The following is a 26,707-nucleotide window of genomic DNA, read 5'->3' as shown; positions in this document are numbered from 1 at the left end:
TGAATTTCCTATTTTGCAGATGGACTTCCTTCATATTGCAGAGGTTGAGAGTGGCTCTGAAATTGCGCATTCGTCTCAGATTTAGGTTTGTGTTATTCTTGTCACGGGCTCGGTAAATTAAATTGAAGTCGCTGAGGATGAGCCATTTTACGTTTTGTTGCAGGCTAATGCTTCGAATTTCAGCTAGGAAGCCTGATTTTTCATTGTCTCTCGTCGGACCGTAGACCGTTGTGAGCAGAAAGGATAGGTCAGACGCCTTTATTGTTATCGTCGCCCTGATGGAGTATGTTTGTATGGAAATGTTTTAGATATCAACAAAGTTGTCGTTCCACAACAGGAGGATCCCCCCATGCTTGGCTGAAATTCCTCTCGCTGATAGGTACGAGAATTTGTCTAATCTGAATCCCCCAAGGTACTGAACAAGGTGCGCATCAATGTTTCGCATTTTGATCTCTTTTAGACAAACAATATGGCATGATGATGAGGTTAGCGTTTCTTGAACCGTCGATCGTCTCGCTTCAGAATTAAGTCCTCTCACATTCCAATACAAACAAGACGTGAGGATCTGGCTTCGAATTCAGCTTCAAAATGCAAGTAGACATGCAGTAGCAGTAGCGCTTCAAAATGCAAGTAGACATGCAGTAGCAGTAGCAGTGCAATGGAGGAAGCAACAAGTGGAGTCTAGCAGCATACGACCGAAAGTTGTTCATGCACGACAGGAGAAGGAGCTCGGTGCCTCTGAAGACCCCACGCAGAGGGTTGCACTGAGCCACGAAGACGAAAACAAACCGGTACATTGTTCTGTAACGATACATGGCGATGAAGTGGCTCAAATACAGGGAGGGATGTAGCATATTAGACATTGCCGTCTACCTCCGGCAGACCATCTGCCGCTTCTGGGCCGCCAAGCTTGATCAAGGCCGCGGTCGCGCTGCATATGTCGTCGTCGTCGAGGCGGAACAGGGCCGTCAGTGCTGCCACAATGAACTGCGGCATCGGACCCTTGAAGGAGGCGACAAATTCTTGGATGGCTTGTTCTTCCGGCATGAGATCATCCTTGATGTAGCCAAGGCGACGACAGAGGACGACGTTGGCCCGCTATTCCGCCGTCAGGTGCTTCAATCTGCTGCACGCCTGCCTTTTGCTGCGGCGCAGGCTGGTCGCGGTGACCACCGGCTTCTTGAGACGCCGCCCTCTCTTGCCGGGAGATGGAGGTGGCTGAGCGAGGATTCCCTGTTCCGGTGTGACGAAGAGGTCAGCGACGCCGCCAAGGCGCTCACCTGTGTTGCTTGCAGAGGCGGCAGCGGGAGTAGACGGGCAGACCTGGGTAGGAGTCGTTGCCGCCGTTGTCGTCAGCATCTCCGACCCCGCTTGGGGCGTAGCCGCCGCCGTCGGCGTCTCCGGCAGAGCTTGGGGTGGGGGCACATCCTCCTTGTTCAGCTGCACCGCACCGGCCAGCATGTTGGAGAGGGCTTCATCAACCTCCTGGATCGTTGGTGAGTTGAGAGGCGGCAGGGCACACTTGATTCTGTGGAACACACGGTTGACGGGTATAGGAGGATGCGAACTCGCTGGGGGTACCTAGGAGGCCGGAATTGCTGTTGAAGTCGAACCAGGCATCATTCCTCGGATCATCGGCCAGGTGCGCTATGTTTGCTGAACAGCTCAAGTGGGGAGTGAGGGGAAGCATGCTGCCCTGGTGCTCTGCAGGTTGAAGATCTTGCTGGGAGCGCTCGTAGTAGTGCTGAAAAGTAAATTTTTAACCTTTAGCCTCTCTCGTAGTATGTTGTCAATTGCTATAGAATAAATATCATCTTAAAAATTATTACAAAACAAACGTATTGGTGTACAACTTTTGTATATAATTTTGGGCTAATCCTTGGACAAAATTTCAAAAGTTGAATAAAAGTACGGCTTTGCATCAATAGACTGAGTGAGTATTTTAGGTAAACTCAGCCTAGCTATCAATTATCAGTAACGTATTGTCCGATCTATTCGACATTTTATTTTGCCCATTTGGAGGATGGAACTGGAAGTCGACTAATACTAAATCCTGAAGTGGTCGAGGTGGCTCTTTCGTCCATCGAGCTTCGCCGAGAAGAAATGCCTCATGAATTCCGCGTAGCCCACCGATTTGTACCGTGCTCCGCTGCCGTCTTTCTTCACGAGCTCCGGCAGGGGTTCGACCATTATGCTGTGCCGCGGCTGATGGAACATCGCCGCCGCGATGCGCTCTTTGTCCGGGTTCACCACAGCTCTGTGCTCAACGCTTCTGTACTTCCCGTTGCTTAGGATCTGCAGGTCGCAATCCCTCACACGAGTCAGCAAGGAGTAAGATAATATGGAGTAGCACTCACACTAGTGCTACCTTCTATTTACCTTTTTTTGGTTGCTTAGATAACGAGTAAGTGTTAAATAATGCACATTTTACTATTACTTTTTCTGGTCTCGTCCAATGGTATGAGCTACTACCTAGCTCTAAGCACTCTAAGAGATAACCCTTCCAATGATCTAGCTTTTAGCACATAGCTCATAGTTTGAATGACCTCACACGTCATCCCTATATAATCTTGAAGTGTGTGTATGAGACTATCTCTTGATCAAAAGACAGTTCTTATCTCTCTCCTATTAAAATATGGGAAAATATTGTACGAGGTAGCTAAACAGTGACCATTGGAGGAGGCCTAAGGAATAACATTTTTTTTGCGAGCACATTTTACTATTACTTGCCTCGATTATGTCACCGACGCTGACAATGAGTGCGCCGTCGAGAGGTTCAATGGCGAGCCACTTGCCGTCGTCGTCCCTCCTGATCTGCAGGCCCTGCACGTCGTTGACGTGGAGCAGCACCGTCATGGCGCAGGCGTCCGTGTGCGGCGACAGGCCAATCACGTCGCCGGCCTGCCGGCACGGCGGGTAGTAGGTCACCTTCATGGTCTGCGGCTGGCCCCCGAACATCTCCAGGAGGCGGTCCGGCTCCACCCCCATGTCCACCGCCATGAACCGGAGCAAGCACGACACCACCTTCGCCGCCTCCGCCGAGTACCGATCCACGGAGCTCCTGCAGACACGCATTGGCGGTGGGTATGATCAACAGATCGAAGAAACGGATCGGAGTCGAGTCGCCGGCCGCCGGCGGCCGACCGGTGCACGTCAAGAAGAGTCGTCGCGACCTGAGAGACGGAGGGTCGACGGGCCAGAATCGCATGTCCCGCGACTCGACGGGGCGGAGCATGAGGTAGAGCATGTCCGACCAGTCCAGCTTCTGGGTCTCGGAGAAGACGAAGACCTGGCCGTACCCCTCGAGGCCGTCCGGTAGCTTCGCGTGCGCATTCTTGGCCTCGAGCGGCAGCTTGAAGAACTCGGCTATGTCTCTCTTCACGTCCCGGATCACGTCGTCCGGAACTCCATGGTTGATGAGCTTCATTCATGCAGGTAGAACCTCAGTGACACCGACGAGAATCACCATTTGGATAGCAAGAACCTGACAGGAAATTAAATTGCTCTGTTCTCGTACCTGAAAGAAACCCTGCTGGCAGGCCGAGCCGAGGTTTGCGAGCTCCTCTTCCGACGACCGCGGGTCGAGCAGCCTGCCGAGATCGACGACCGGGAGCGCGTGGCCGGCGGCGACGACCGCGTCGGCCTCATCCGTCCTGACGTACCGTGGTGGCACCTGCTCGCCTGATCCGTTCCAGGTCTGAGCGAGCACCTGCACGTTGGGCACCTCCAGATGACCTCCTGCATTCGCGTGCGCCATCGATTGATTTGGTTCCTAGCTCTCTCTCCTTCCTGCCGTAGTGAATTTCTCTTTTAAACTACTGGTGATTATGCTGGCATGTATAGGCTAATCAGTCTCCCTCTATCTGCTTTACTTTACGTTTAAATTCTGATCAGTCAAAGAAAGATAAGGAAAAGCCGTCTGCATAGTATATGGGCAGGTGCAATTATTGCCGTAATTATTAAAACGTACTACCGTAGACAATATTCACATGATTCCACTAGAGACAACAAAAAATTATTGTGCAAGACCGCCATTTCTTTCCTGGTGGGCAGGTGCAAGATCGCTTTCTGACATAGGTTATCCATTTTTGTAAGAATCATTCGAATTATTTCTTCACAAAGAAAGATGGAGTACCAACATTATTGCAGCATTCCACATACTGTATGCGTATGGGCGTATGATACTGAGTAGACAGTCAACGTTCAAACTCCAATCCTGATTTTCTGACAATATTTCCCTACGAAATGTCATGACACTGGCTGAAGGCTAGGTAGGTTCAGACGACTGCGAAGAGCATGCGAACGCCGGAGTCCGGACGGACCAGGTATAATTCAATAATTGTACCACCATTTGAACTAGGTGAAATGGCTTAGGTGTCGCATGATAGCCATAGCTCTCTGAGAATATACTACAAATTCAAAGTTTGGCCACCAATTTTGATTGATGGTCTTACAATAGACAATTGTGAGACAGCTAGGTTCACACAACTGCGAAGACGATGCGACGAACGAACTAGTTCCTTTAAATTCATCCAAGCACACTATGTCATCACTAAAGAAGCGATACATCTCTTCCTAATTCTCTCCACTAAAATCACACCCTTTGTATACAATCTTACAAAAGCAGTGCTTAAACCATCATATCAACTCGTGATAATTTACAACATGGTATTACTGTGAGCAATATAGCATGCAAGATCACATAGAAAGGGATGTCGCACTTTAGAGCTGCAGAGGAAATGTGGGTGCTGATAACTGTGACATTCTTCTTGTAAAACTGAATGGAGATAAGACCACCACGTGTTCCAGCTGATGATACAAATGGCCTGTGGAAGCTTATGCTCGCCCCATGCCTTGAGAAAACCCCTGTATAATCAAAGGCAATGAGTTTTCAGGCAGTCCTGTTCCTAACATCATCACTCAGGGTTGATGTAGTCTAACGACTTACAGGGTTTATTTCATCAGCAATCCTGTTCAGTGAGAAGTATCAAATACTTTCTCCGCCCCAAAATATAGCTATATTTGGGTTTGTCCTAAGTTTATAGGAAAAAATATTCATGTCTACAACACGAAATAAGTACACCATGAAAAAATATTTCATGATTGATTTGACAATATTATTTTGGTACATAGGTCTTCATATGTTTGTATATAGATTTGGTCAAAGCTAAGATAGTTTGACCTAAAACAAACCTAAAAGTAGCTATATTTTGTGAGGGATGGAGCTATCAAATCATGAAGTTAGACCACAGACATCAGTAAAACACGCACCGCACAATGGTTTTGGGGGAATAATACAAAATGACAAACATGGATGCAATTGTACAACTGGGTACATGTGAAGGTGTGGTAAAGACAAGCAAAGAAGTAGAACTGACATCCTATCATAGTATTTGAACAACATACTGCACCCATTATTATGTACTTGATAGGACATTTGATTTAGTATGAGCTAAATGCATTTTCAATAGGACAATGTGCCGTGCACTACAAACTTTTAATCACATGTGTACGACAAAATGATAATGCAGAATTCTGAAAGAAGAAAAGAAATGAGATCTTGTGATGGACAGAGGAAGCAGAACCAGATTCTAGAATAGGCATCGACGTGCATACAAGGAGCAGGAAATGCAACTAATCATCAGGCTCAATTGTAAATCAAAATTGCGAACGACATTAGGGTGCAAACCACCACCGTACTTCTTTAGAAACATCACAGTAGTTGTTACTCTCATTCATTCCTTGTTAGATGTTTTAGGGTGGAAAGTGCCCCTTTCATTTGATATTATAGAATTAAAAAAAGGTGAAATGGTTACATTTTCATAAAGAATCCCTACATCATTTAGTGTACGTTCCATTTTTTACAATTTTGACAGTTCATATACATAGTACCATTATGAGCTAGATTGGGAAAATGGAAGCCAAAGATTTTATCTTCTTGCTTAACTACAGGATCACAATAGGCTTACTTATGTAGAGGGGCTCACCTAACAAAATATAAATAAGATTAGTCCAGGTAACACCCTTATAAGAAAACAGATAAGACACCAAATAACTAATTCTTATCTTGGCAAACTAAAAAAATCATTTATTAAAAATAGATATTCTTGTCACGTTAGATGAATCCAAGTAACTAGCCTCATGGTGAGCTGTCGCTCTAGAACATGCAACTGTCCATGCTGCATTACACACATAAACAGGAACACTAAATACCATAGCAAGTATTTAGATTTGTTAATGAAAACTATACTAGTAGATTTCTCATCAAAAGTACTTTGGTATCATTATATTTTGGGCCAGTTCCATCATATAGCATGAAAAGGCAGCAGTCAAAGACATTTACTGCGTGCCTTTTTTGCTAGTTAAAAAAAAGGAATGAAGGTAGTAAATGAAAGACGTCAACATTGAATAAACTACATGCCCTAAGACTAGGTAGTATTATTTTACCACTCAACTCAATAAATGCTTTTACACATATCCTACAGTTCTCACTTAGCAATTGCCAGTAATAAAAGGATGTTGTCTCCAGCCAAAGTCAATTAATAACTGAAGGTATTTGACAACAAAGATGCAGTAGTACACTGAAGGAATTAGTCAAGCACCATTATAGTTGAGAACAGATATTTGACAAGGTATTGATTGCAAAGTGAACGTAAGTATAATTACAGCCAACAGCTGTCACGATGTAATGGCTTGACTAAGAAATTTCTAGCACACAAAGGAGGTCTTGGGAGCCACAAAGGATGATTTATTGCTAAGCGCTGCCAGCGCTGATGAACAAGATTTCAATTGTTAATACAACACAACAATTGTAAACATTTCTCATAGGTTACCAGTCGGTATACCTTGCCAAAGGATGAAGAAGCAGAAGATAACGGTAATAATCAAAGCTACCAGGTTCCCGATGGAAGATGCTGGTTTGGAATTCTTCATCTTCTTCAACGCCTTCATACGCTCAATCCTAGCCCTCTTTAACACCGCAAGCTCAGATAGTTCACTAATGAGCTTCTGATCAGCTGGATCTAATGGTGAAGCAGTTGGTGGTCTTGGAGGTCGTGGTGGCTTCTTGGACCATTTTTTCTTTTCCTTATCGCCAGCTGATTTATCCAAAAGCCCAACCTTAATCTCCCCTTCAGATGTCATAGACTCTCCACTTTTAACAATTGAATCTCGACAGTGTGAAGAGCAGCCAGATATGTGGTGACTCTTATCCTCCTTCAGTGCTACAAGATCATCCCATGAGCCATGCAGCATTGTCTTTGCATGTCCAGCCATTGAATTAATCTTCATCCCATTATTGTCCTCCCTGGGTGGCAAGCAGTTGCCTTTCTCCAAGTCAACCAGCAAATCTTGGTCACGTACTTCATTTATCTCCATTAGCGTGACAGGATTAGTTCCCAACTAGAAATCAACTACCTGCAACAAAACGCCAGATATAAGTCAATCCATATCAAATGCCAGCCAGCTATAAAAATGTATGCAAGGATCAAAAGGGTCAAAGGGATAACAAATCCAACTTCTCACAAAATAACAAAATCAAAGTAACAATCAAAACTTGCAGCATAGCTAAAACAAGAGAGACATACGGTAAACAAAACAAGCACACAAGTCAGTATATGAGGTTGTACACAAAGGGAGCACTTTTCCTTAACTGTAACAGTTCAAAATGAAAAAAAAAAGATCAGTATTCAGTAGGGAAGACTTAAGCTGAAAGGATCAAGTGGATGGAGAACAAGCTGAAGCCCAGAAGTTTTGAAACTTCACCAAGGGAGTACTTACACAAAACAGCATACCACTTACCTGAAAAATACTTGACAACAACATTGCCAAAATACCTACTAAATCAACAGATAAGCCAGTAGCTTGCATATATATTCAACTTCTTTGACCAGAAATGACTTCAGCTCTTTTTACTGAACACAAGATGGATCAAAAGGGTGAAAATAAAAGGCAGAAACTGGTAAACAAATATAATAGACAAATTCAACCACTGGAGCCAATTGCCACTGCATAAAACATGTAGAAATAACAACAGGAATACAGGATCACACTATAAACAAGCTAAGCGACAATCCAGGCAAGCTGTTTTAGACAGCCCAAAACACCTTTCCCGGATATGAACTATGATTCAAAAAAGGATAAATTCTCATCATGCCATTGCATATGTCTTGAATTTGAAATTTGACACTCGGTGACTGAGGCAGGCTCAGTGACACACCACTGGCAAATTTCAGATTGCATATTATTCCAATGGCAAAATTCTGATTGTCCCTATGCTTGCAAATGTATTACTCTGAATCCAATTGTCTACATGCTTCCAACTCAGACAGAACCAACCTCCAAAATAAATTAGACACAGAAAGAGAGAAAAATCCAAAAGGCATACATGCACTGTTTGTCCACAAGCTTCACAAAATTCTCTCTTAGACTCACATAGCTTATAAACAATACAAAAGTTATCAGCACAAAAGAGAACTCTAGGAAGTTAACTTAATCTTCGAAAATAAACAAAATGGAATCTTCTAGTCCAATAAGATCCCCAAGCAATCGAGTTCACAAAACTACTATCTCTGGTTCCAAATAAAAGTTCATTCAACATTGTTAATGATCAAATAGTTTTAGCTTTGACCATAAAGTAATTTTGAAAAGATCATCATGAAAATTACTTTCAAAATATGTAACCCTTTCCATTTAAAGAAATATATTTCTGTAGATATTACGAGTCATCATATCATAAATATTCGTTGCATATAAAAACGCAAGAAACCCATGGGAAACATATCAGTGCAACAGTCATCGAGAAATGGTTAAACATGGAGCCAACTAAAACCTTACAATCTGCACTATGTTTGTTACAGGTGTGGATTAGTGCCCCTAAGGGTCACCACCAACGATCCGCTTTATTTCAATTATGATATTACTAGTTTCCCAAATTGTATCACATTTTGCTAAGTAGTAATATTAATTGAACTAAAGCTGATCTTAGGGTTACCAATTCGCATCCCTAGCAGCTGCAGAATCCTGATTCACCTACCAAGCTCCCCTCTCAGAATCATAAGTCCGGTGCTCATGGAGCAACGAATCAGTGAAGGATAATTTGAGAGTGGACGAATACGGATTTGCCTTAATCTCGCCTCCTGTCCAGTTTTCGCTGTTTCCCCCTTTGAGAAAGGTTCAGTCTCCACTCATGAGTGATGAGAAATTGAGAATTAGGGAATCCTCAGTGCCAGGGGCGGACCCAGTATAGGACATGGGTGTACACATGTACACCCAATAACTGTTGCAAAAAGATCGAATTTAGTAGGTAAAATCATGGTCAGATCCGAATACAAATACCATACGTTAGGGGTTTGGGTGTTTGATTTCGCGCAGCAGGATGGGAAGGGAGGGGAATAGGCAGGCATACCCCTGTCGGATGTTCGTCGCCGGCGAAGCGCCCGTCGCTCGACGAACAATGGGCAGCGCAACTCGCCCTGTCGTCGCCGCTAGGAAAGGAAGACCGAGGTCGAGAGAGAGAGCAGAGAAGTCGTGGGAAAGGAGGGTGCTGCCGCACCACCCGTACTCGAGCTGCAGCTGGGCAGGGGAGTGTGGAGGGCGGCGCACGGGCCGACCGCGTGGAGAGCGGCGCGCGCTGGGGGAGCGAAGGGAGGAGATGGGTCGCGGGAAGGAAGAAGACCGTAGCAGACGCCGTCTCACGGGCCGGTTTGGTTCGACCAATTTCGTGGGAGGGACGGGGAAGGACTCCATAATTTTAAGTCCATTATACTAGTCTAGAAATCTAAAATAAATTAATATTTCAACCTAACAAATTTAACAACTTCGAAAATAACATAATCAACATCAATATTTTGTAGAAAGTGGTACAGTCAACATTTTTCATAGGCTAAGTATAACAGATTCAACATTTTTCAAAGCAAAGAGCAACATTTTCGAAATGCTAGTTTTTTTATTTCTTCTTCCCCAAAGTCAGTAGGTGGAGGGCCGCTGTGGCAAGTACTAGCAGCACGCTGTGGAGATAGATGATATCGATAGGTCACAATGGTGGACATAGTATGAATAAGCGCTCGCAATGAACACGGGCATCCACGGCGGGACGGTGTGCACGAGGCACCGCAACAAGCACGGGAGGTGCATGGCGGAGGCGGCACCAATGGACGGCAGCAAGGGCGGGGCGTGCAGCGAGCACGAGCGGTCCGAATTTGATATAAATATTTAGTCTTTTATTTTTTTCAAAGTATTACCTTAACATAATACGTTGTTTCACCTCTAAAAATTTTTACTTTGTGAAGAATACTTTTAAAATATCATTGAAATAAAATAGATATATACATCTTTCAAGATAGTATAAAATAATATAAAGATTTTTTTTTTCTTTTAATGATGGTTCTAGATAAAAGTTTTTTTAACAAAAATATCACCATCGCTAAAAAAAAGAAAGTGAACATTTTTAAATAAGATATTATAAAAGCACTAGTTATTTTTATAATTTGGCCAACGCAACTACACTGTAGTCTATTTAATTTTCGACGAAGACAACCAACAATGATTTCCTTATCACTAAAGTTTGGGAGTTGCCGTGACATCTCTCACAATATGTGGTGACCTGTGGAACTTATATTTAGTCAAAAAGTTAAAAATGTATTTAAAGAAACACAACTTGCAAAACATATGAAGATTATGTCCTTCTGTATAGGATTGTTCGTTTCAACAAGTAGTTAAGAAAATTTTATTTTTCATTTGAAAACAAAGTTTACGGTTACTTAAAAATCATGTAATAGAATAATATATATTTAGGAACAAAATTAAGAATCTATGTACACCTATTTGTATAATCCTACATCTGCCACTGCTCAGTGCAATGCCCAACTGATCGCCGCCGCAGAGCCAGCTATGCTCGGACGCCCCCGTGGAGCTAGGCCTAGTGATTGCAGGACGTCAGATTGTCTTTGTAGAATCTGCTGTGGTTTCGGGAAGACATTGACAGAGACGAATAGTAAAGTAGTCATAGGGGAACTGGGTCGGCGCGGAGTCAGCGCGAAGATCGAGCGCCGGAATGGCGTCGCCAGAGTTGGTCGAGCACGGGGAGCGAGCGCGGAGGCAGAACGCGCGGGCGGCGTGGGGGAGACGAGCGTGGGCGCACGGTCACCGGCAGCGGCCGAGCACAAAGGAGCACTGGCCACTGGAGCAGGACAGCAGGTGCAGGTGGGTTGGGCTGGAGTGACCGAGTGAGGGATTGGTGATGCAAATGAAATCGGAGCGAACAGGCCAACAGGGGAGCATGGCATGCACTTGAATACTACTTGATCGACGAAGGGCAAAAAAAGAAAAAAAAAACTGATCGTTATCTGGAAGAGCTATGGGGCCGTTTGGCAGGGTGTATGGCCTTTGGGGCAGGCTCGTGGCCTGCATGTTTTTTTTTAAAAATTTCCATTATATTATATTAAAGCAGTCAGATTACATAAAAGGTCCTCAACAAAGGACAAAATTACAACAAGGTCCCTAAGGGGAACTCCTGTGAGCGAGAACACCGACGATGATGGCCTACAGATCGCTGGAAGGGACCGCGTTATGCGACGGTTTGAGGGGCCGAGGAAGCTGGTAGGGGCCTTCATCTCGACCGAACCGAAGATGTTGAAGTCGTCGGCAGAGTGTTATTGGGCGTCTTCCTCGTAGCCGGGGATAGCAAGCTGCGGCGGTGGCGACGGCAAGATCGACCACATGCTGTTGTATTTGTTGATGTAGTTGAGCTTCCAGGTGGAGGTGGGCGTGGAACGAAAGGCGACACAGCAGCGGCGAACGGAGGGGCCAGCAAAGGCAGGTGGAGCTGGAGCAGAGATGGCGGGAAGAACTCTATGGACTGGCTGATCTGCACCACAGAGGACCAAATCCACGAGCCCAGCAGCCGGATCTGACACAGGAACTGCCAGATGGGGAAGGGCGGAGAGCAGATCTCGACGGTGACGGGCGGAGGCGAGGGTGGAGAGATCTGCCGGAGTGGAAGGGTGGGAGGAATTTATTTTATTCATACTCACCTTGATTCCACAATAGCTGACGGCGACGGCGAGGAGGACAACAAGGACATCGACGCCGAGGACGACAGTCACGTCGGTCGCAAGGGAGTAGCGGCCAAACCGCCAATGCCCATCTGGGCACACACAAGCGAAAACAAAACCTAAGCTACTGTACAGACAGGGAACAGAGGGCCGGTCCTCCTCCTCTCACCGCCGGCGGGGACGTCGGAGCGGCAGGAGAGAGGGCCGGAAGCGGGGAAACTAGAGAAGCTACAGTAAGGAGGGGGTCAAGGAAGGAGTTGAGGCGGAGGTGACGGGTGGAGTGGACGGTTTTGTGGCCTGCATGTTTGCTATCGTGGATGATGATACGTAACCAGACGGCACGATTCGCAAAATACTCGGGAGCCTGCGTAGCATGCAACGCAAAAATCGATTGCAGGCTCGAGGGCGTCATTACGATGATATCTGGTACTTCATTTTTTTTTTCGAAAAACTGGTTGGGCGCACGATCATGGCCGCACCGACGATCGTGGACCGATGTTTTCCTCGCCAGCGACAAGGGCTCAGAAAGGTGAGGCACACGCAAGGCTAGGCGAGACACGGCCATAATCTGTCGGGAACAGGGCCGGCGGTGAGCGGTGAGTGGTGGTGCGGTCGTGGCGGCGCAGTCGGGAATGCCCGCGGAAACTCAAGCACTGCGTGGATTGGAGAGATATATGAGTATCAGTGGCTCACCACGGTTCGATTTGAATGGTTGGTTGGCGCAGACGGTGTCCGAAGGGTGAAGATCGACGACGGGGGTGGAGCTCGAGCTAGAGCCATGGCGGCGGGCTAGAAGTGGTGGAGGATGAAGCTTAGGAGGTGAAGGAGGTGTGCGTGGTGGCGATTTGATTTTTTGGAGGGAGGATGGTGGATTTGGCCCGAGAAGCTCGGTTCAGTTTCTGTTCGAAGGAAGAAGAAGAAAGAAAGAGAAGGAAAGATGTGGACTGAGTGCGCGGTGGCATCATAGTTTGCGGTGCGCGCGTGTGAGTGGCGCAGGCTCCCACCGCGGCTCGAGACGCGGTGTGGGAGGATGCAGCCAGCGGTGGGGAAGCGTCGAGGCCAAATAAAAAGCAGTGGTAACTCTACCACATTCTAGATGCAAGGTAAGACTACTCTACTTACAGCATACCAAATATCACTAAGTCCAGTCTGCATCATGGGCTGCAGTTTTGCCAATCAACATCTCTGCACTCCATAAGTATGGTTGGCCTGGCTCGGTACTGACTCATGAGCTAGATTGAGGTATATATAGAATCCCTTATTCACTTCGTAAATACTCTAAAGGTGCTTAGACGACGTCAGGATGACATGCTAGCAGATCATACTGCATGTTCAATTTACCCAAGCTATATGAACACGTATGAATTTCACAACCTTCCCTATTAGTATAAGGTAAAGTTAAAATCATTGTTTTGTCATTTGCCGTGCTTAACCGTTCTTATATTGCACGATAAAATAAGTTTGGAAAAATAAAAATGGCAAATATCAAGGTGGCCAACTGATGTCAAACCTAGTGGGCCAGCTCAATCTTTAATCGAGCCTACTTTCAACCATTTTGGCCCATAATATGATACGTGCAATCATTTTTATCGCCAATATCGTTATCCCTCTCTTTTTTTTTCTTTATTTAGTCAACGGCACAGACCTGACATCAGAATTTTCCCATCAGACGTTCCGTTGCAACATCAAAATAAAACATTTGTAACATCGAAAATATATAGTTGCAACGTTAAAAAATATGCAAAAATGATTACACCGTTCGACTCTGGGATAGAAAATTCCCACCGCAATATGAATATTATGTTTCATGCAACATTCACTGTAAAATATACACGGAAATAATAGTTACAACATCGATGCTTAGGGGTATCTGGATACCCCTTGCTAAACTTTAGTAGCTAAATTTTAGCAACTTTTAGCTGCTAAACTGCCAAACACCGTTACTAAAAGTTGCTAAAGTTTAGCACTTTAGCAAGTTTTTTGGTTGCTAAAACTTGCTAAAAGGTGGGCTGGACAACCTATGCTCCTCATTTATTGCTTGTCTCCCCCCTGCGCACCTTCTCTCTTCCCTATCCCCATCTGCACCCGCACCAGACGCCTCCGCACGCATCTGCCGCCGCCGCCGCCCTACGCATCGCCGCCGTCGGCTCCTCCAGGCCATCCTTGCCGCCGCTCTACTGCCGCAAGACCCGCCGGTAGTGGTGCTCGGGGCGGCCACCGGCCCACATGCGGCCCCCCGCCCGACCATGGCGGAGGCCTAGCGCGGGTCCGCCGGTGCTGCCGACACGCATGTCGGCGGGGGCGGCTGGGTAGCCGTGGATGTCACTGAAACGCATCCGCCGCCACTGACTCCTCCAGGCCATCCCCGTCACCGGCTCCTACCCAATCCGCCGCACCCCCTCTTGCGCCATCCGTTTTCCCCGCCGCCGTTCTTCCCGAATCCATCCCCAACGCCAGTGGCACGGTGGTCCGGGCTCTACCACCGGATCCATCTCCGTCACCACCGGATCCACCATCCCCGCCATCGCAACCCCCGGATGAGCGCGTCGCGGTCCGGCGCGTCGACGCGCCAAGCGAGCTCGAAGCAGGCAGCTGCGAGGACCACGAGCGCAAGTGGAAGAGGACGGCGAGGGCGCTCGGCGTTGGGTTGTAGCGGCGATCGCCGGAGACCGGCGGCCGGCGTGCTGCTGCTGCTACTAGGGGTGCCGTAGGTAGCTTCGGCGGCGGCGGGAGCTCGACGAGCGAGTCGTCCAGCAGGAGGAGGAAGGAGAGAGAGGAGGGAGAAGAGAGAGGAAAGGAAGGATACCATTAATAAGGGTAGATAGGTCTTTTTACAGCTCATTAAATGCTGTTTAGCAATGGTATTCAAATAGCTTTGGCTAAAGTTATTAAGCAAAATTTAGCTGCTAGATGGGCATCAAACATGCCCTTAACTATATTCCGGACGTCAGCATTACCGTTTAGTCAATATCACAAGGGCTTTCACGCAAAAATGAAACTACATTCCATTCCACTGCCGCCGCTCCATTCCAAAAATCCAAAACCTCCCCCCAAAATCTCAAGATCCGCGGCGACCATGCGCCGTGGTGGCGGCGGCGGCGGCGGCGGGCGGCGGCTCCCCAAGTCCTCCCTGGCGCCCTCCGCGATCGATGCCACCCCGGCGCTGGACTCCAGCGCCATCCCTATCCGCAACCTCGACTCCGCCTTCTCCCGCCGCGACTCCGACGCCGCCAGCCTCTGCAGCAGCCGCCCCGCTTCCTCCGTCGGTGTGGGCGTCGGCGCTGCCCCCAACTTCTCTGACCGGGCCACGCAGGCCGCCGCGCTCCGCATCGTCAACGGTTACCTCTCCCCCGCCCTCACGCTCCGCGGGCCGCTCCCCGCCGCGCGTGACATCCAGGCCGCGCTCCGCCTCCTCCTCGAGCGCATCGACTTCCCTCCCAACGAGGCGACCTTCGAGGACGACCTCATCCAGGCCCTCCGCTTGCTCGGATGCCCCCACAAGATCACCCGCTCCGCGCTCAAGGCCCCCGGTACCCCGCACTCGTGGCCGCCGGTCCTCGCCGTACTCCACTGGCTCACCCTCTTCGCCCAGTACTCCGATGCGGATGCCTCTTCCGCCGCCGAAGCCCCACCCAACGACCTGCTGCTCTACACCACCCAGGGCTACTGCCACTTCTTGTCGGGGGACGACGACGCTGTCGAAGCCCTCGACGAGGAGTACCTCTCCAAAGCCCGGATGGACGGTGAGGCTGCCGTTGCAAAGTTCCGTGCTCTGGAGAAGGAGGCGCAGGAATTGGAAGCCGAGGTGAATAAGCTCACCTCTGGTCCCTCGAGGCGGGAGGCACTGGAGGCGCAGAAGGAGACCTTAACTGCAGACGTTCACAAGTTTGAGGCGGTGGTGAAGACCTGGAAAACTAAGATCGACGAAAGGGAAGAGGCGTTGGTGGATCTGGAAAAGGAGTTGGAGGCAAAAGTGTTGGATGCTCGACGCACTGCTGCTGAAAACGAGGAGCTACTGAAGAAGGTGGATGGTCAGGCGGTGAATGTGAGGGATATGGAGAGGATGCACAGGGAGATGCTGGTGATTGAACGTGACATTGCCAATGCTGAAAATGGGAAAGCGGCACTGGAGGATAAGGCCTGGGAGCTAGAAGCCAAGCTGGTTACCAAGCTCGAGGAGCTTGAGGGACTCGCCGAGCAATGCAACCAAGCCCTCAAAAGGTATGAATGTGCTAAAATTTCTACTGTAATTTCTTCATTTTTTTGAATTTATTTCTCCATTCTACTCGGACCAATTAACCTATTGTCTGCAGATGCACCTAGGAATGATGCTAATCATATCATTCTTGTTTTACCTATTGCATCCAGATTTATCATTTATCCTTGAGGTTCAATGGCTTAAATTTAGAGTGCCGGTGGACCACTATCTGTTCGTGATCAGCAAAGCATCTAATGTATGAAAAATTAATTATCTTGGCCTGATAGCTTTTGGGGATGATATGTTTGGATGTTTCCCTGATCATAATGAATGGAACATAAATCAGCACGGTAGAGGTGTTACAGAACCCCTGAGAACTTATAGACAAAATCATTGTGAAAGAAAGTCAATGAACAATGTTGAGAAGTAATTTATGTACATTAACAAATCTATTGTTTTCTTAATCAGCTTTGGTCCTTAACTACTTAAATAATTAGACTGGCACATGGCCATCAGTATAAGATAGTTTGGCTGCATATACAAATTTTTAATTAGGTTTATGCCAAACAGTGAATCCTGTGACTTTCAACGGTGAAACTTATTGAGCCAGTGATTATGTGGGGGCTAAATGATTTGTTTCAAAGAAATTTGGGAAATATTTTAGTAAAATTTTGGGCTCTTGAATAGCCAGCAGACATAATGTGTTTCATTTGTTGCTGTTTGGTTAACTAAAGATAGAAACAAACAAAGATTGAGATGTGATATTTTTAGTGTGGTTTTGTCGTCAGTATTTGCATTACCAACTACTTTTGTTAAGTCTGTTTGTATTCTGTTCTCATTTTTACTCTGCTGGCCCAATTTTCAGGTTGAAACCTGTTATTGATTTTCAGTACATGATAAATTCAAAAGGATCCTCACCTGCTGAGATCCTAGGCCCCGGTTACAAAACAGTACTGAAACCTGCACTTATGGCTCATGCCGAGGAGAACAAAAGGATCATTGTCTCAAATCTTGCAGAGTCAGTTGATCTACAAAAGCAGTTGCAAGGAAGTGCTAAAATCCTAGAGGAGGAAAAGAGTAATATTTCCAGTCTCCAGACTAAACATGACAAGGTAAGTCCATCCTTACAAACAGTACATTGCATTTTGTATTTCAGAATGAATGTGATCTGAAATTAGTTTGCCCCTCTTTGATTTGTTATTCTTGTTCTGAAATAATTACTACTATTGATCAAATGATATAACTCATCACATTGTTGGAAAGAACTGCATTAGAAGTTTTCTGTATATGGTTTAATGGGTATTGACCAGACTATTCAAATGATCATCAGAGAACTAGTGCAGTTCCCAATTTTTAAATAGGCTACTCAAGTTAGTAATTACACAATTTTGGTGTATTTTCTTGTGATATGTTATGATGATGTATCGACACATAAATGATTAGTTGGATGTTGATGTAGACCAGTTTCTAGAGTCAGACAGTCAGTTACTTCAACTTGGTAAAGCTTTCTCGCTGGTCCTTCTAGTATTCATGGCAGGATTTACCTGTAATCAAGCCTTTTAAGCTGTTTTAGTTACTAAAATCAGGAAGAATGCCGCTTGCTGTTTTTGGAAATTGAAATTTGTATTTATGTCATGATTATACTTTGATGTGTTGTGATATGACTTGAGGGTTATGTAATCTACTAATATATGCCTTTTCGAATGATCTGCCTTTTCACCAGAGTAGTGGGGCAGTGTGCATCATCAGTTTGTTAAAAATTAGGCAGATGTCCTACAACGCTTTTATCTTAATACATATTTACGCATAAATTTATGGTGAAGTAAACACGAAGAATGGATTTGACTTGTGAAAATTCAATTTTGCTGTTATTGTAAATTTATTGTAAATCAGATTTTGGATTTGTCTCATGGACTATACTGATGTGTTGTGATTAGGTTTGAGGGCTATCTAATCTGTCTTTTGTAAAGATCAGTTCTTTTTGTAAGAGCAGGGCATGATTTATTTTTTAACATGTATGTGTATGTCCTTCCACCCTTTATCTGAATTGAATTTGTACTACCGGCAAAACAAAATGAGCCGTCGCAGTGTCTGAAAGAACTGCATTACAACTTTTATATATGCATGGTTAATGAGTATCTTGGAGACTATCTAATTCACAGAGTCAGAGAAATAAAATGATGACTATGCCAATCAGTCAAGTGTTGTAGCCGTTGTCAAATATTAGAAAATGGGTTTTATTTCTTTTTGCCCTCGTGTTGTAGCATTTCATCACTTATGTTACTCTGGCTTGCAGCCTTTTTTTGAGTGTTCTTGAATTCCTTGTCCCAGTCTGTTTTCATGGTGATCCTAAACAATTATTTTATGGAGAAGAGCTTGGCCCTGGCTTTTACCATACAGCTCAAGTTGTTTTTGTATTTACTGTTGTCTAGATGGTTGCTCGTTTGAATTTGCTGGATGGTGAAATCATAAATGATGACTCAAGATGCACAGCTGATGCTAGACGAATGAAAGATGAGTTGGAGAAGAAGTACAATGCAATGAGGTCGGTGGAAATGGAGGCAGACGAATTTTTGAAGGTACTTATCATATTTGTTTTGTTAATTACTTAAAATGTGTTCTTTTATTAGCTTAACACATTCGCAATCAAATAATTTAAAATAAATTCTATTGGATTTGATAGAATTCGGAGAAGAGGCTCCAAGATGCAATACTAAAAAATGATGAAGAAACTCAGGCAGCTGCTACAGAGCTGCTGCAACTGCTTGATTCAATTGCTGAGCATAAAGAGTTCATGGAAGCAACAATTGCTCAGAGGAGGAAGGAGCTTTATGAAGCTGCAGATTATATCGCCTCTTTGGTATCCAAGACATCACCGCCAGTCCTCATATCTGAATGATTAGAGAATTTCATAATAAATTGCTGATTCCCCTTCTGACCAGCTGCGCTTCCTTGAGGTCATAAGATCATCGCTATGGTCTATGTTAGTTCGTTTCACCTGAAGGAGCTAATTACATGAATGCTGAGTGGCTATTATTACTTGGTTGTTGCTGTGGCTGTATATATCGCTTTAGTCACCATTGAGGTGTACTTGAGAGAAGCTTTGATCTTATTATTGTGTCTTAGGTATTGCCGAACAACATATCCCATGCTACCTTACTACAACATAAGGTATAACTGCCCTTATGCCTTTATCCTGTGAGTACTCGTGCATTTATCCTATGAGTGCTTAATTTGTGCATTTGTCCTTATATGGTTGTATGGCATTACTCCACCTCACTTGACATTCCTGCTACTGTGATCAATCTGAAGTGTAGAATTGTAGATGATGCTTTTGTAATTTTGGTGCAATTGATCTTTGATGGTAACGTATCCTATCATATGCAGTCAGTACGTTGGTTGCAACATTGCAATCAAGCCGTCCAGAACCATCAAGGTTGCAAGTGTTTGTGTTACTAAGCGTGTAAAATCCAGGGTGGGGGTGCACTGCGTTCAGATGTATCCTCCATTCGGCAAATGCTTGAAGGTTCTGGATCTAGTCTATCTGTTCTGCTGTTAGTTTGACATTGGTTTAGGTTGACGATGGAAAAATATTCTTATGCCATGATTTCTCACAGTTACCTTTGCTTTATGTTGCTGCTCTGCATTCAGATTATGCTACCAAAAGAAGATAGTGGCGTCAGACTTCCAATTGGAGTTTTTGGCGTAAGACTTCCGATTGAAGTTTTTTGGCAAACAAAACGGTGATTATGTTAGCATTTAGAAATGAAGTTTTAGTGCCACAGTGAACACAGATCAAAATGTATTGCAGCTTGCATTCCTGTGGGATGTACTCTATATTTGGTCAAGAGTAATGCATTCAAGATGCACGTCAACATTCCAAATGCAGAACTCCAAACCAAACTCCAAACTGATCAAATATCAATTTCCAGAAGAGTTGCAACTGAGAACAATTTTAGAACACATATAACCATATACACATATTGGATGCAACATTTAGAGAAATACCATGTTATGAGGAGAATCACTTGTAGACAAAGAATCACTTTTTTCAGAAAATCACTTTTCTTGTTGAATCGGAAGCAGGAGAAGCTTTACCAAACATGCTTCAAGTCTGTTCCCAATACGTAGTATTATGAACATTGAATGAGTGTCATATATGATTTTTATGATAAGTGATAGAGTCAGAAAAAGAGAATTCAGCTGTAAGCAGGACAACTAAGAGGCTTTGGGTCAATTGTCACCTATACAGTAGATGAAATAATTAATCGATTATGTGTAAGAAACAACATCGAGTTTTTACTACGCAATAGGCGGGTTGTATCAGGATAGTCTTAACAAATGTTTCATTCTCATTAAATGATGTGCCACAAGAAAATCTGATGCTCATGAAGTGGAGTTATGATCAGAACTGATCTTAACTACTATCATCGAGCTAAACAGTAAACATTGTACGTGCTCTAAAGATTTTTTTTAGTGGACTATGTATAGATTCAATACTTAAGGCTTGGTCGACAGTGCTTTTTTTTTTAAAAAAAAAACTCTGCTGTTAAGTCTTATAAGATTGCAATGACGGTAGTAACTAGTCCCATTCAATCTGTTTTTCGCGCAAAAGAATACCCATTCTCATCTTGCCGCTCGGGTACAACTGACCATCTACTCCCAACTTCCCAATGGCATTAGCCCTTTCTGTGTACGTAATTACGTATATAAGAGCATCTCTAGCATTCCCCCGATAAAATTTTTCCAATAACTAGTTAGGGATATCCAATATCACTTTCACGGTTTCAGTTTCACCGTTATTAGGAGAGTAATTTTTGCAGTCTCCCAATAATCCTCTCCCAATCCAACTACCGTATTGAGAGAGTCACAACTCCTCCTTTATTTAGGGAGAGTTGTGATGAATTATTGGGTTGTCCTAATAATTATTGGAAAAAGGAAAAGATAAAGGGAGACTGGTGGAGCACTATTTTATTTAGGGAGAGTTGGATCGAGGCAAGGGAGACTGCTGGAGATGCTCTAATGCGTGTCGAATTCTTCAATATTGGCATCTTTTTATAAGTCGTTTTCTATCTTCTTTGAAGTCGTTGGAAGAAAAGGATTAGGAAATCAACGAAAACCAAAACACTTCAATTTACATTGGGTCTCTAGACTAATTCAACAAACACAGGGTGAAAAATATCACCTCCGTCAACTATTAATATTGGCATTTCTCATACGACTACGTTAAGGGGTTAAATCTTTACAAAGTGTATGCACAACTTGAACTTCTCCTCCCATCCTCACCGGGAAGAAAGAACAAGCAAAAAAGTTGCGTGAATGAAAGAATCAGATTTCCTATTCTATCTCTCTCTGAAACAAATTTGAAGAAAAAAATTCATTTTCTTCTGAACAAATCTAGGTCTCGTACATTGTATCCAAGGCGGACCTCCATTGCCTGGGCTCAATCCCATAATGATCCTGAGCCCATTTCTGGCATATAGAACCTCCTTTCCTTCTTCACTCGCGTCCTCCTCACCGTTGACCATCGGGAAGGTCAACGGGAAGACCTTGCTGACCTTGCTGTCGGTGGGCATCCTCTTCCTTGATTTCTTCTTCTTTGAGACCAACAACCCGATGGCCTAGAACCTCACGGTCGCTCAGCCGCGCCCCGGACTCACGGTTGGCATGCACGAGGAGATACACCTCACCGCCATGCAGGAGCTCATCAGCCGCCATCGCCCGCACCCGCCGCTCCCTTATCACGTCAAAGGCGCAAGCCACCACATGCCCCGACGTGTCGATCATCAGCTCAGCGACCCCAGTGTGTTCCTCCACCCTCGTCCGGCTACCGTCCCGCACCAGAACCAGAGGTCGCATGCCGGCGCCCCTCCCGACTCCCTGCGAGACAAGATTGCCCATCTGTATCGACGACGAACACCATTACTGGCATTTGGTCGCCATATGAACTCAATTATTCATATATAATACTAACTAGTTTACGTGTGGTTCTAGTTTTTTTAGACTGATTTGTTCTAAAGTATTTATTTAGTTTTGTAGACTAAGTTGTTCGGTGATATGGATTTATTTGTTCACGATGTCCAGTTTTTATTTTTGTCCTGTACAATCAAATGTTCGTGATGCACAATCTTTTTGTTCGCATTGTACCATTTTGTGTTCATCATATTTATTTTTTTTGTTTGCCTATCATGATACGAACTAGTCAACCATGTAGATTCATGTGTTAAATTATTTTTTCACTTTATAGACTGAACTAGTCAGCCATGGAGATTTGTGAATTACAATATTGTTATATGTCTATAATGCACTTGTTTAAAGTGTACAAATTTTTATTCCATGAGTTTATGTAATTTGTTTTATCTGTATAAATACTTCTTCTATGAGTTCTTACAATTTTTTTAAGGTATATAGATCTTTTATTCCGTTAGTTCATATATTTTGTTCAATATGTACTACTATTTTATTTCGAGAGCGCATATAATTTTTTCAAGATGTATTTATTTTTGTTATGTGAGTTCATTTACTTTGTTCTATGAGTATAATTTGTTCCTTGAGTTCGTATAATTTGTTTCAAATATATGTATATGGAAAAAACTCTTCCAACTTTATCCTCATATTCTACTATTTTTTCTTACAATATCAAATTTTCAATCTTTTATTTGAGTATATTATTATTTGCACATCTTTTTTATTTGCATCATACCGTTTTCCTTATGTTCAATATTTTATTCATTATTTACAATTATTTGTTCATCATGATTATCTGTTTGTCCGCATTAGATAATCGTTTGTTCTAGTTATTCAATTATTTTTTCGTTGTAATCAAAATTAATTTTTTAATTAGAAAATGGTTTCAAAATTTTTTACCCAAACATAGTCAAGTGTGATCTTGTTTCGAAGATGTTGTCAAAAGAAATACGGTTGTGCAATCGGAATCCAATTTGGATGCTTGGTTTATAATTTTTGATTTTTTTTAATTTCAAAACTGCATGCATGTGGGTATCCATTTTTATTCTGTGACTTCGTATAATTTGTTCGATGTTTATGATTGTTTTATTCCATGAGTTTGTAGAATTTGTTCCGCGTGTCTCGCAGAAAATATGCAACCTTAATTAATAAAGGTAAATAAAAAAATCCATCAAAATATATTCAAGTGGGATCTTGTTGTGAAGATTTTATTGTAAGAAACCTAATTGTGTAATTAGAATTTAATTTTGATACTCGGTGTAAGATTTATAGCTTTTTTAAGTTCCAAACGATTTCGCATGTGGGATGACATCATTAGTTTTGTCTCCTCTTGCATGCATGCACCAGCTCATAATAGCATCACGAAAATGGTCTTGTGTGCGCTAATTATTGGGCTGAAAATGGCCCACTAATTCGTGCGTGCGTGTTGCATGCATCCAACATGGACGGAAACAATTAGCACCGGATAGAAGATGAGAATTGCAGAATTGTCACCTTCAGCGACACCTAACCACGTCCAAAGAAAAAAAAAACTAGGCCTAATCTAGGCCTATATTTTCTATTCTATCTATCTCTGAAACAAATCAGAAGAAAAAAAATTCATTCCCCTTTTAACAAATCTAGGCCTCATAGATAGTACCCAGGGCGGGCCTCCACTACCAGGGCTGAATCTCATAATGATTCTGAGCCCGTTTACCAGCACATAGAGCCTCCTTTCCTTGTTCACTCGAGTCCTCCTTATCGTTGACCACCGAGAAGACCTTGCCACCGGCGGGCATGCTCTTCCTAGATTTCTTCTTCTCTGAGACCAACAGCCCGATGGGTCTCAGCCTGATGGCTTGGGACCTCACGGTCGCTCAGCTGCACCCTGGGCGTGCGGCTAGCAGGCTCGAGGAGACACACCTCACCGCCATGCTGGAGCTCATCGGCCGCCATTGCTCGTACCCGTCACTCCCTCATCACGTCAGAGGCGCAAGCCACCACGTGCCCCGGCGCGTTGATCATTAGCTTGGTGACCCCACTGTGTTCCTCCAGCCTCATCCGGTTGCAATCCTGGACCACAACCAGACATCGCGTGCCGACGCCCCTCCCGATGCACTGCGAGACAAGGTTGCCCATTTGTATCGGCGACGACCACCATTACCAGAGACCTTGGTTCCTTCTAAGAATCAAGAGCGCCTTAGAGCTCCAACAGAGCTACTGATTGTGACTTTGTGAGTTGTGATGATGACTTGGATAGTTGGATGTGGCAATGTGCTGCTTGGCCGCATTGGTATTCCCTTCCGCCTGGCTCACCTTGGCTCCACACCATCGCAAACAACACTAGCCCTAAAAACAAGAAATCAAAATAGGTAGTACAAGAAGAACCACGCGAAATCGAATCAAGAGAGCAGGTAGAGATGGAGAGCAATAGCTGAATCTTGCTGAATCGAAGAAACCCAGATCATGAATATGTAATAGGAGTCCCTAGAATGGCAACAAACTACAACTATCTACAATATCAAGTTCTTGATACCCCTTACAGGAAAGGACCATAGCCTAAAAAGAGTCGTTGTGTGACTGTGTCACTAATTTAAGCAAGGTTTAATTAAACAAAAGTATTTTTTAGTGTCTGACAAAGCAAAGAGTAAAATGCGCTAAGTGGAAATTAGTTTGATAGAAGTCTTGAATTGAATGGCACCATGAAGTCGCCAAATTGGATGCATGCAAGATAGACAAAAGTGATGATGCCATCCTATATACAAAACTGTTTGGAACTTAAAAAAACCATAAATCTTACATCGAGCATCAAAATTAAATTCCGATTGCACCATTAGATTTCTTACGATAAAACCTTAACAAAAAAATCCCGCTTGACTATATCTGGATTTTTTATTCATATTTTTTTAATCAAGGTGGCATTTTTTTCCGGAAGATATGTACACATGGAACAAATTATACAAACCAGTGAAACAAAATAATCATACGTATCGAACATATGATACAAACTCACAGAACAAATATGTATACCCTTAAAACTATGGTGAACTATTCATTTTCCAGTAGCGCATACTGTTCATTTGAACTATGGTGAACAGTTTCAAGTATTATTCTGTTGGAGACGATTTTCTTATTTCTTCCATTCTGCTACTTTATTTGTTCACACATATTGATGTTAGATTATAGTATTTTGTTTATGGTGAACTATTTCCACTAATTATTATATTAATTTTCATTTTCATTTATATTTTTCTAATTTATTATTTCATATTATTTTATTATTTACCTCTTCCATTTTATTTTAGATTTATTAAAATATTACTATTATTCATTATTGTATTATCTTTTTTATTATTTCCTTATACTTTAAATTTATTATTATTATTATTGATTATTATATTGTTTTTTTTAAAAAATATTTCTTTTAAATTTATTATTAGTGCTTTTATATTATTCACTTTATTTATTATCTCTTTTATTTCCTTGCATATTGTTTTATTCTGTGAGTTCGTGCAATTTATTCGACGCGCATGACTATTTTGTTATGCATGTTTATATAAATTGTTTTAGGTGTATAAAATTTTATTCCGTAAGTTTGTATAACTTATACATCTTTAAATTTGTGTAAATTGTTCGACGTGTATAGTTGTTTTGTTCTGTAGGTTCATTTAATTTGTTCAAAGTGTACACATCTCTATTTTGTAAGCTTTTATAATTTATTTTGGTTTGTATATCTTTATTTGGCGATACATATTTGTTTGTTTAGAACATCAAGTTTGTATTATGTTCTATACGTATTTTGTTCACCTGAGAATGATTTATTCATGCGTAAAGTCATTTTTTCATCTAGTAAACTAATTTCTTTGCTATGTTAAATTATTTGTTCGTCTTTTAGATTAAAGTATTCATCTGTACGAATAATTTGGTTGCGGGTGAATCTATGTTAAACTTTTAGACATGATTCTAAATTATTTGTTAGTTTTTTGGACTAAGTTGTTCGAAGATGTGGGCTTTTCCATGTTCATGATGTTCAATTATTTATGTTCATGTTTTTTTTCATGACTGAATAATTAGGTTATTATGTTATTTGTTATTTTGTAGAATAAGTTGTTCGAAGTGTAGACTAAGTTATTTATTCATGATGTTCCTATTCCATATTTTCCATGTACAGTCGATTGTCCATGATATTCAATATTTTTGTTTGCGGTATACCACTATTTTATTTATCATGCTTAATCTTTTGTTCGTGATGTACAGTCTTTTTGTTTGCATTATAGGTTTGTCATGTTTAATTTTTTATTCGTGATGTTAAAGCATTTGTTCGCATGAATCAGAACTAATTAATCTATTAAAAAATATTTTTAAACAATATTATCAAAACATAGTCAAGTGGGGTCTTATTTTGAAGGTCTTATCTAAAAATATAATGGTGCAATTAAATTTAATTTAGATGCTCGGTTTAGAAGTTATGACTTTTTTTCAGATTTGCATGCAGATGGATCATGTTACA

General features: G+C 43.1%; 4 protein-coding genes and 1 pseudogene across 10 annotated transcripts; 2 read left to right on the top strand and 3 right to left on the bottom strand.

Annotated features, from left to right (window-relative positions):
* Positions 1–1,779: 1,779 nt before the first annotated feature.
* On the bottom strand, positions 1,780–3,872 carry LOC101769493 (S-norcoclaurine synthase 1). The gene is made up of 4 exons (XM_004967523.3): positions 3,518–3,872; positions 3,174–3,421; positions 2,731–3,061; positions 1,780–2,295 (listed from the first exon to the last, which is right to left on the bottom strand). The coding sequence occupies exons 1-4, from the start codon at positions 3,755–3,757 to the stop codon at positions 2,047–2,049; spliced, it is 1,068 nt and encodes a 355-aa protein (XP_004967580.1). The 5' UTR covers positions 3,758–3,872; the 3' UTR covers positions 1,780–2,046.
* A 489-nt stretch (positions 3,873–4,361) lies between these two features.
* LOC101766648 lies at positions 4,362–9,717 on the bottom strand. Of its 7 annotated transcripts, none has more exons than XM_012846508.2 (4): positions 9,407–9,717; positions 8,993–9,277; positions 6,846–7,416; positions 4,362–4,866 (listed from the first exon to the last, which is right to left on the bottom strand). In XM_012846508.2, the coding sequence occupies exons 3-4, from the start codon at positions 7,375–7,377 to the stop codon at positions 4,631–4,633; spliced, it is 768 nt and encodes a 255-aa protein (XP_012701962.1). In that variant the 5' UTR covers positions 7,378–7,416; positions 8,993–9,277; positions 9,407–9,717; the 3' UTR covers positions 4,362–4,630. The 7 variants fall into 7 exon arrangements, with proteins under 7 accessions (XP_012701962.1, XP_012701963.1, XP_004967577.1 ...); XM_012846509.2 differs by having other exon boundaries at positions 9,035–9,277; XM_004967520.2 differs by having other exon boundaries at positions 9,124–9,277.
* Positions 9,718–15,068: 5,351 nt separating this feature from the next.
* On the top strand, positions 15,069–19,502 carry LOC101768955 (kinetochore protein NDC80 homolog). The gene is made up of 4 exons (XM_004967522.4): positions 15,069–16,274; positions 17,117–17,363; positions 18,684–18,830; positions 18,935–19,502. Exons 1-4 carry the CDS (start codon positions 15,130–15,132, stop codon positions 19,148–19,150), a joined length of 1,755 nt encoding a protein of 584 aa, XP_004967579.1. The 5' UTR covers positions 15,069–15,129; the 3' UTR covers positions 19,151–19,502.
* Positions 19,241–20,232, top strand: LOC111257462. The gene is made up of 3 exons (XM_022827269.1): positions 19,241–19,422; positions 19,639–19,777; positions 19,903–20,232. Exons 1-3 carry the CDS (start codon positions 19,271–19,273, stop codon positions 19,996–19,998), a joined length of 387 nt encoding a protein of 128 aa, XP_022683004.1. The 5' UTR covers positions 19,241–19,270; the 3' UTR covers positions 19,999–20,232.
* A 1,416-nt stretch (positions 20,233–21,648) lies between these two features.
* LOC111257178 lies at positions 21,649–22,152 on the bottom strand (annotated as a pseudogene).
* Positions 22,153–26,707: the final 4,555 nt, after the last annotated feature.

This window comes from Setaria italica, chromosome V (genome assembly GCF_000263155.2).
Source record: "Setaria italica strain Yugu1 chromosome V, Setaria_italica_v2.0, whole genome shotgun sequence".
Classification (NCBI taxonomy): Eukaryota; Viridiplantae; Streptophyta; class Magnoliopsida; order Poales; family Poaceae; genus Setaria; species Setaria italica.
The sequence above is the reverse complement of the archived record's forward strand: the minus strand, read 5'-3'. Positions and strand labels throughout refer to the sequence as shown.

Bases quoted from the DNA above. Each gene is read 5' to 3' on its own strand.
- LOC101769493 (XM_004967523.3), bottom strand. From the start codon at position 3,757: ATGGCGCACGCGAATGCAGGAGGTCATCTGGAGGTGCCCAACGTGCAG. The intron at 3,422-3,517 runs GTACGAGAACAG...GCATGAATGAAG, and splicing joins GCCAGCAGGGTTTCTTTCAG to CTCATCAACCATGGAGTTCC. The intron at 2,296-2,730 runs GCAAGTAATAGT...TGCGACCTGCAG, and splicing joins GCGTCGGTGACATAATCGAG to ATCCTAAGCAACGGGAAGTA.
- LOC101766648 (XM_012846508.2), bottom strand. From the start codon at position 7,377: ATGGAGATAAATGAAGTACGTGACCAAGATTTGCTGGTTGACTTGGAG. The intron at 4,867-6,845 runs GTATACCGACTG...TTGATTATACAG, and splicing joins CTTCTTCATCCTTTGGCAAG to GGGTTTTCTCAAGGCATGGG.
- LOC111257462 (XM_022827269.1), top strand. From the start codon at position 19,271: ATGCTGAGTGGCTATTATTACTTGGTTGTTGCTGTGGCTGTATATATC. The intron at 19,423-19,638 runs GTATAACTGCCC...TATCATATGCAG, and splicing joins CTACCTTACTACAACATAAG to TCAGTACGTTGGTTGCAACA. The intron at 19,778-19,902 runs GTTCTGGATCTA...CTCTGCATTCAG, and splicing joins CATTCGGCAAATGCTTGAAG to ATTATGCTACCAAAAGAAGA.
- LOC101768955 (XM_004967522.4), top strand. From the start codon at position 15,130: ATGCGCCGTGGTGGCGGCGGCGGCGGCGGCGGGCGGCGGCTCCCCAAG. The intron at 16,275-17,116 runs GTATGAATGTGC...CCCAATTTTCAG, and splicing joins TGCAACCAAGCCCTCAAAAG to GTTGAAACCTGTTATTGATT. The intron at 17,364-18,683 runs GTAAGTCCATCC...ACTGTTGTCTAG, and splicing joins TCCAGACTAAACATGACAAG to ATGGTTGCTCGTTTGAATTT.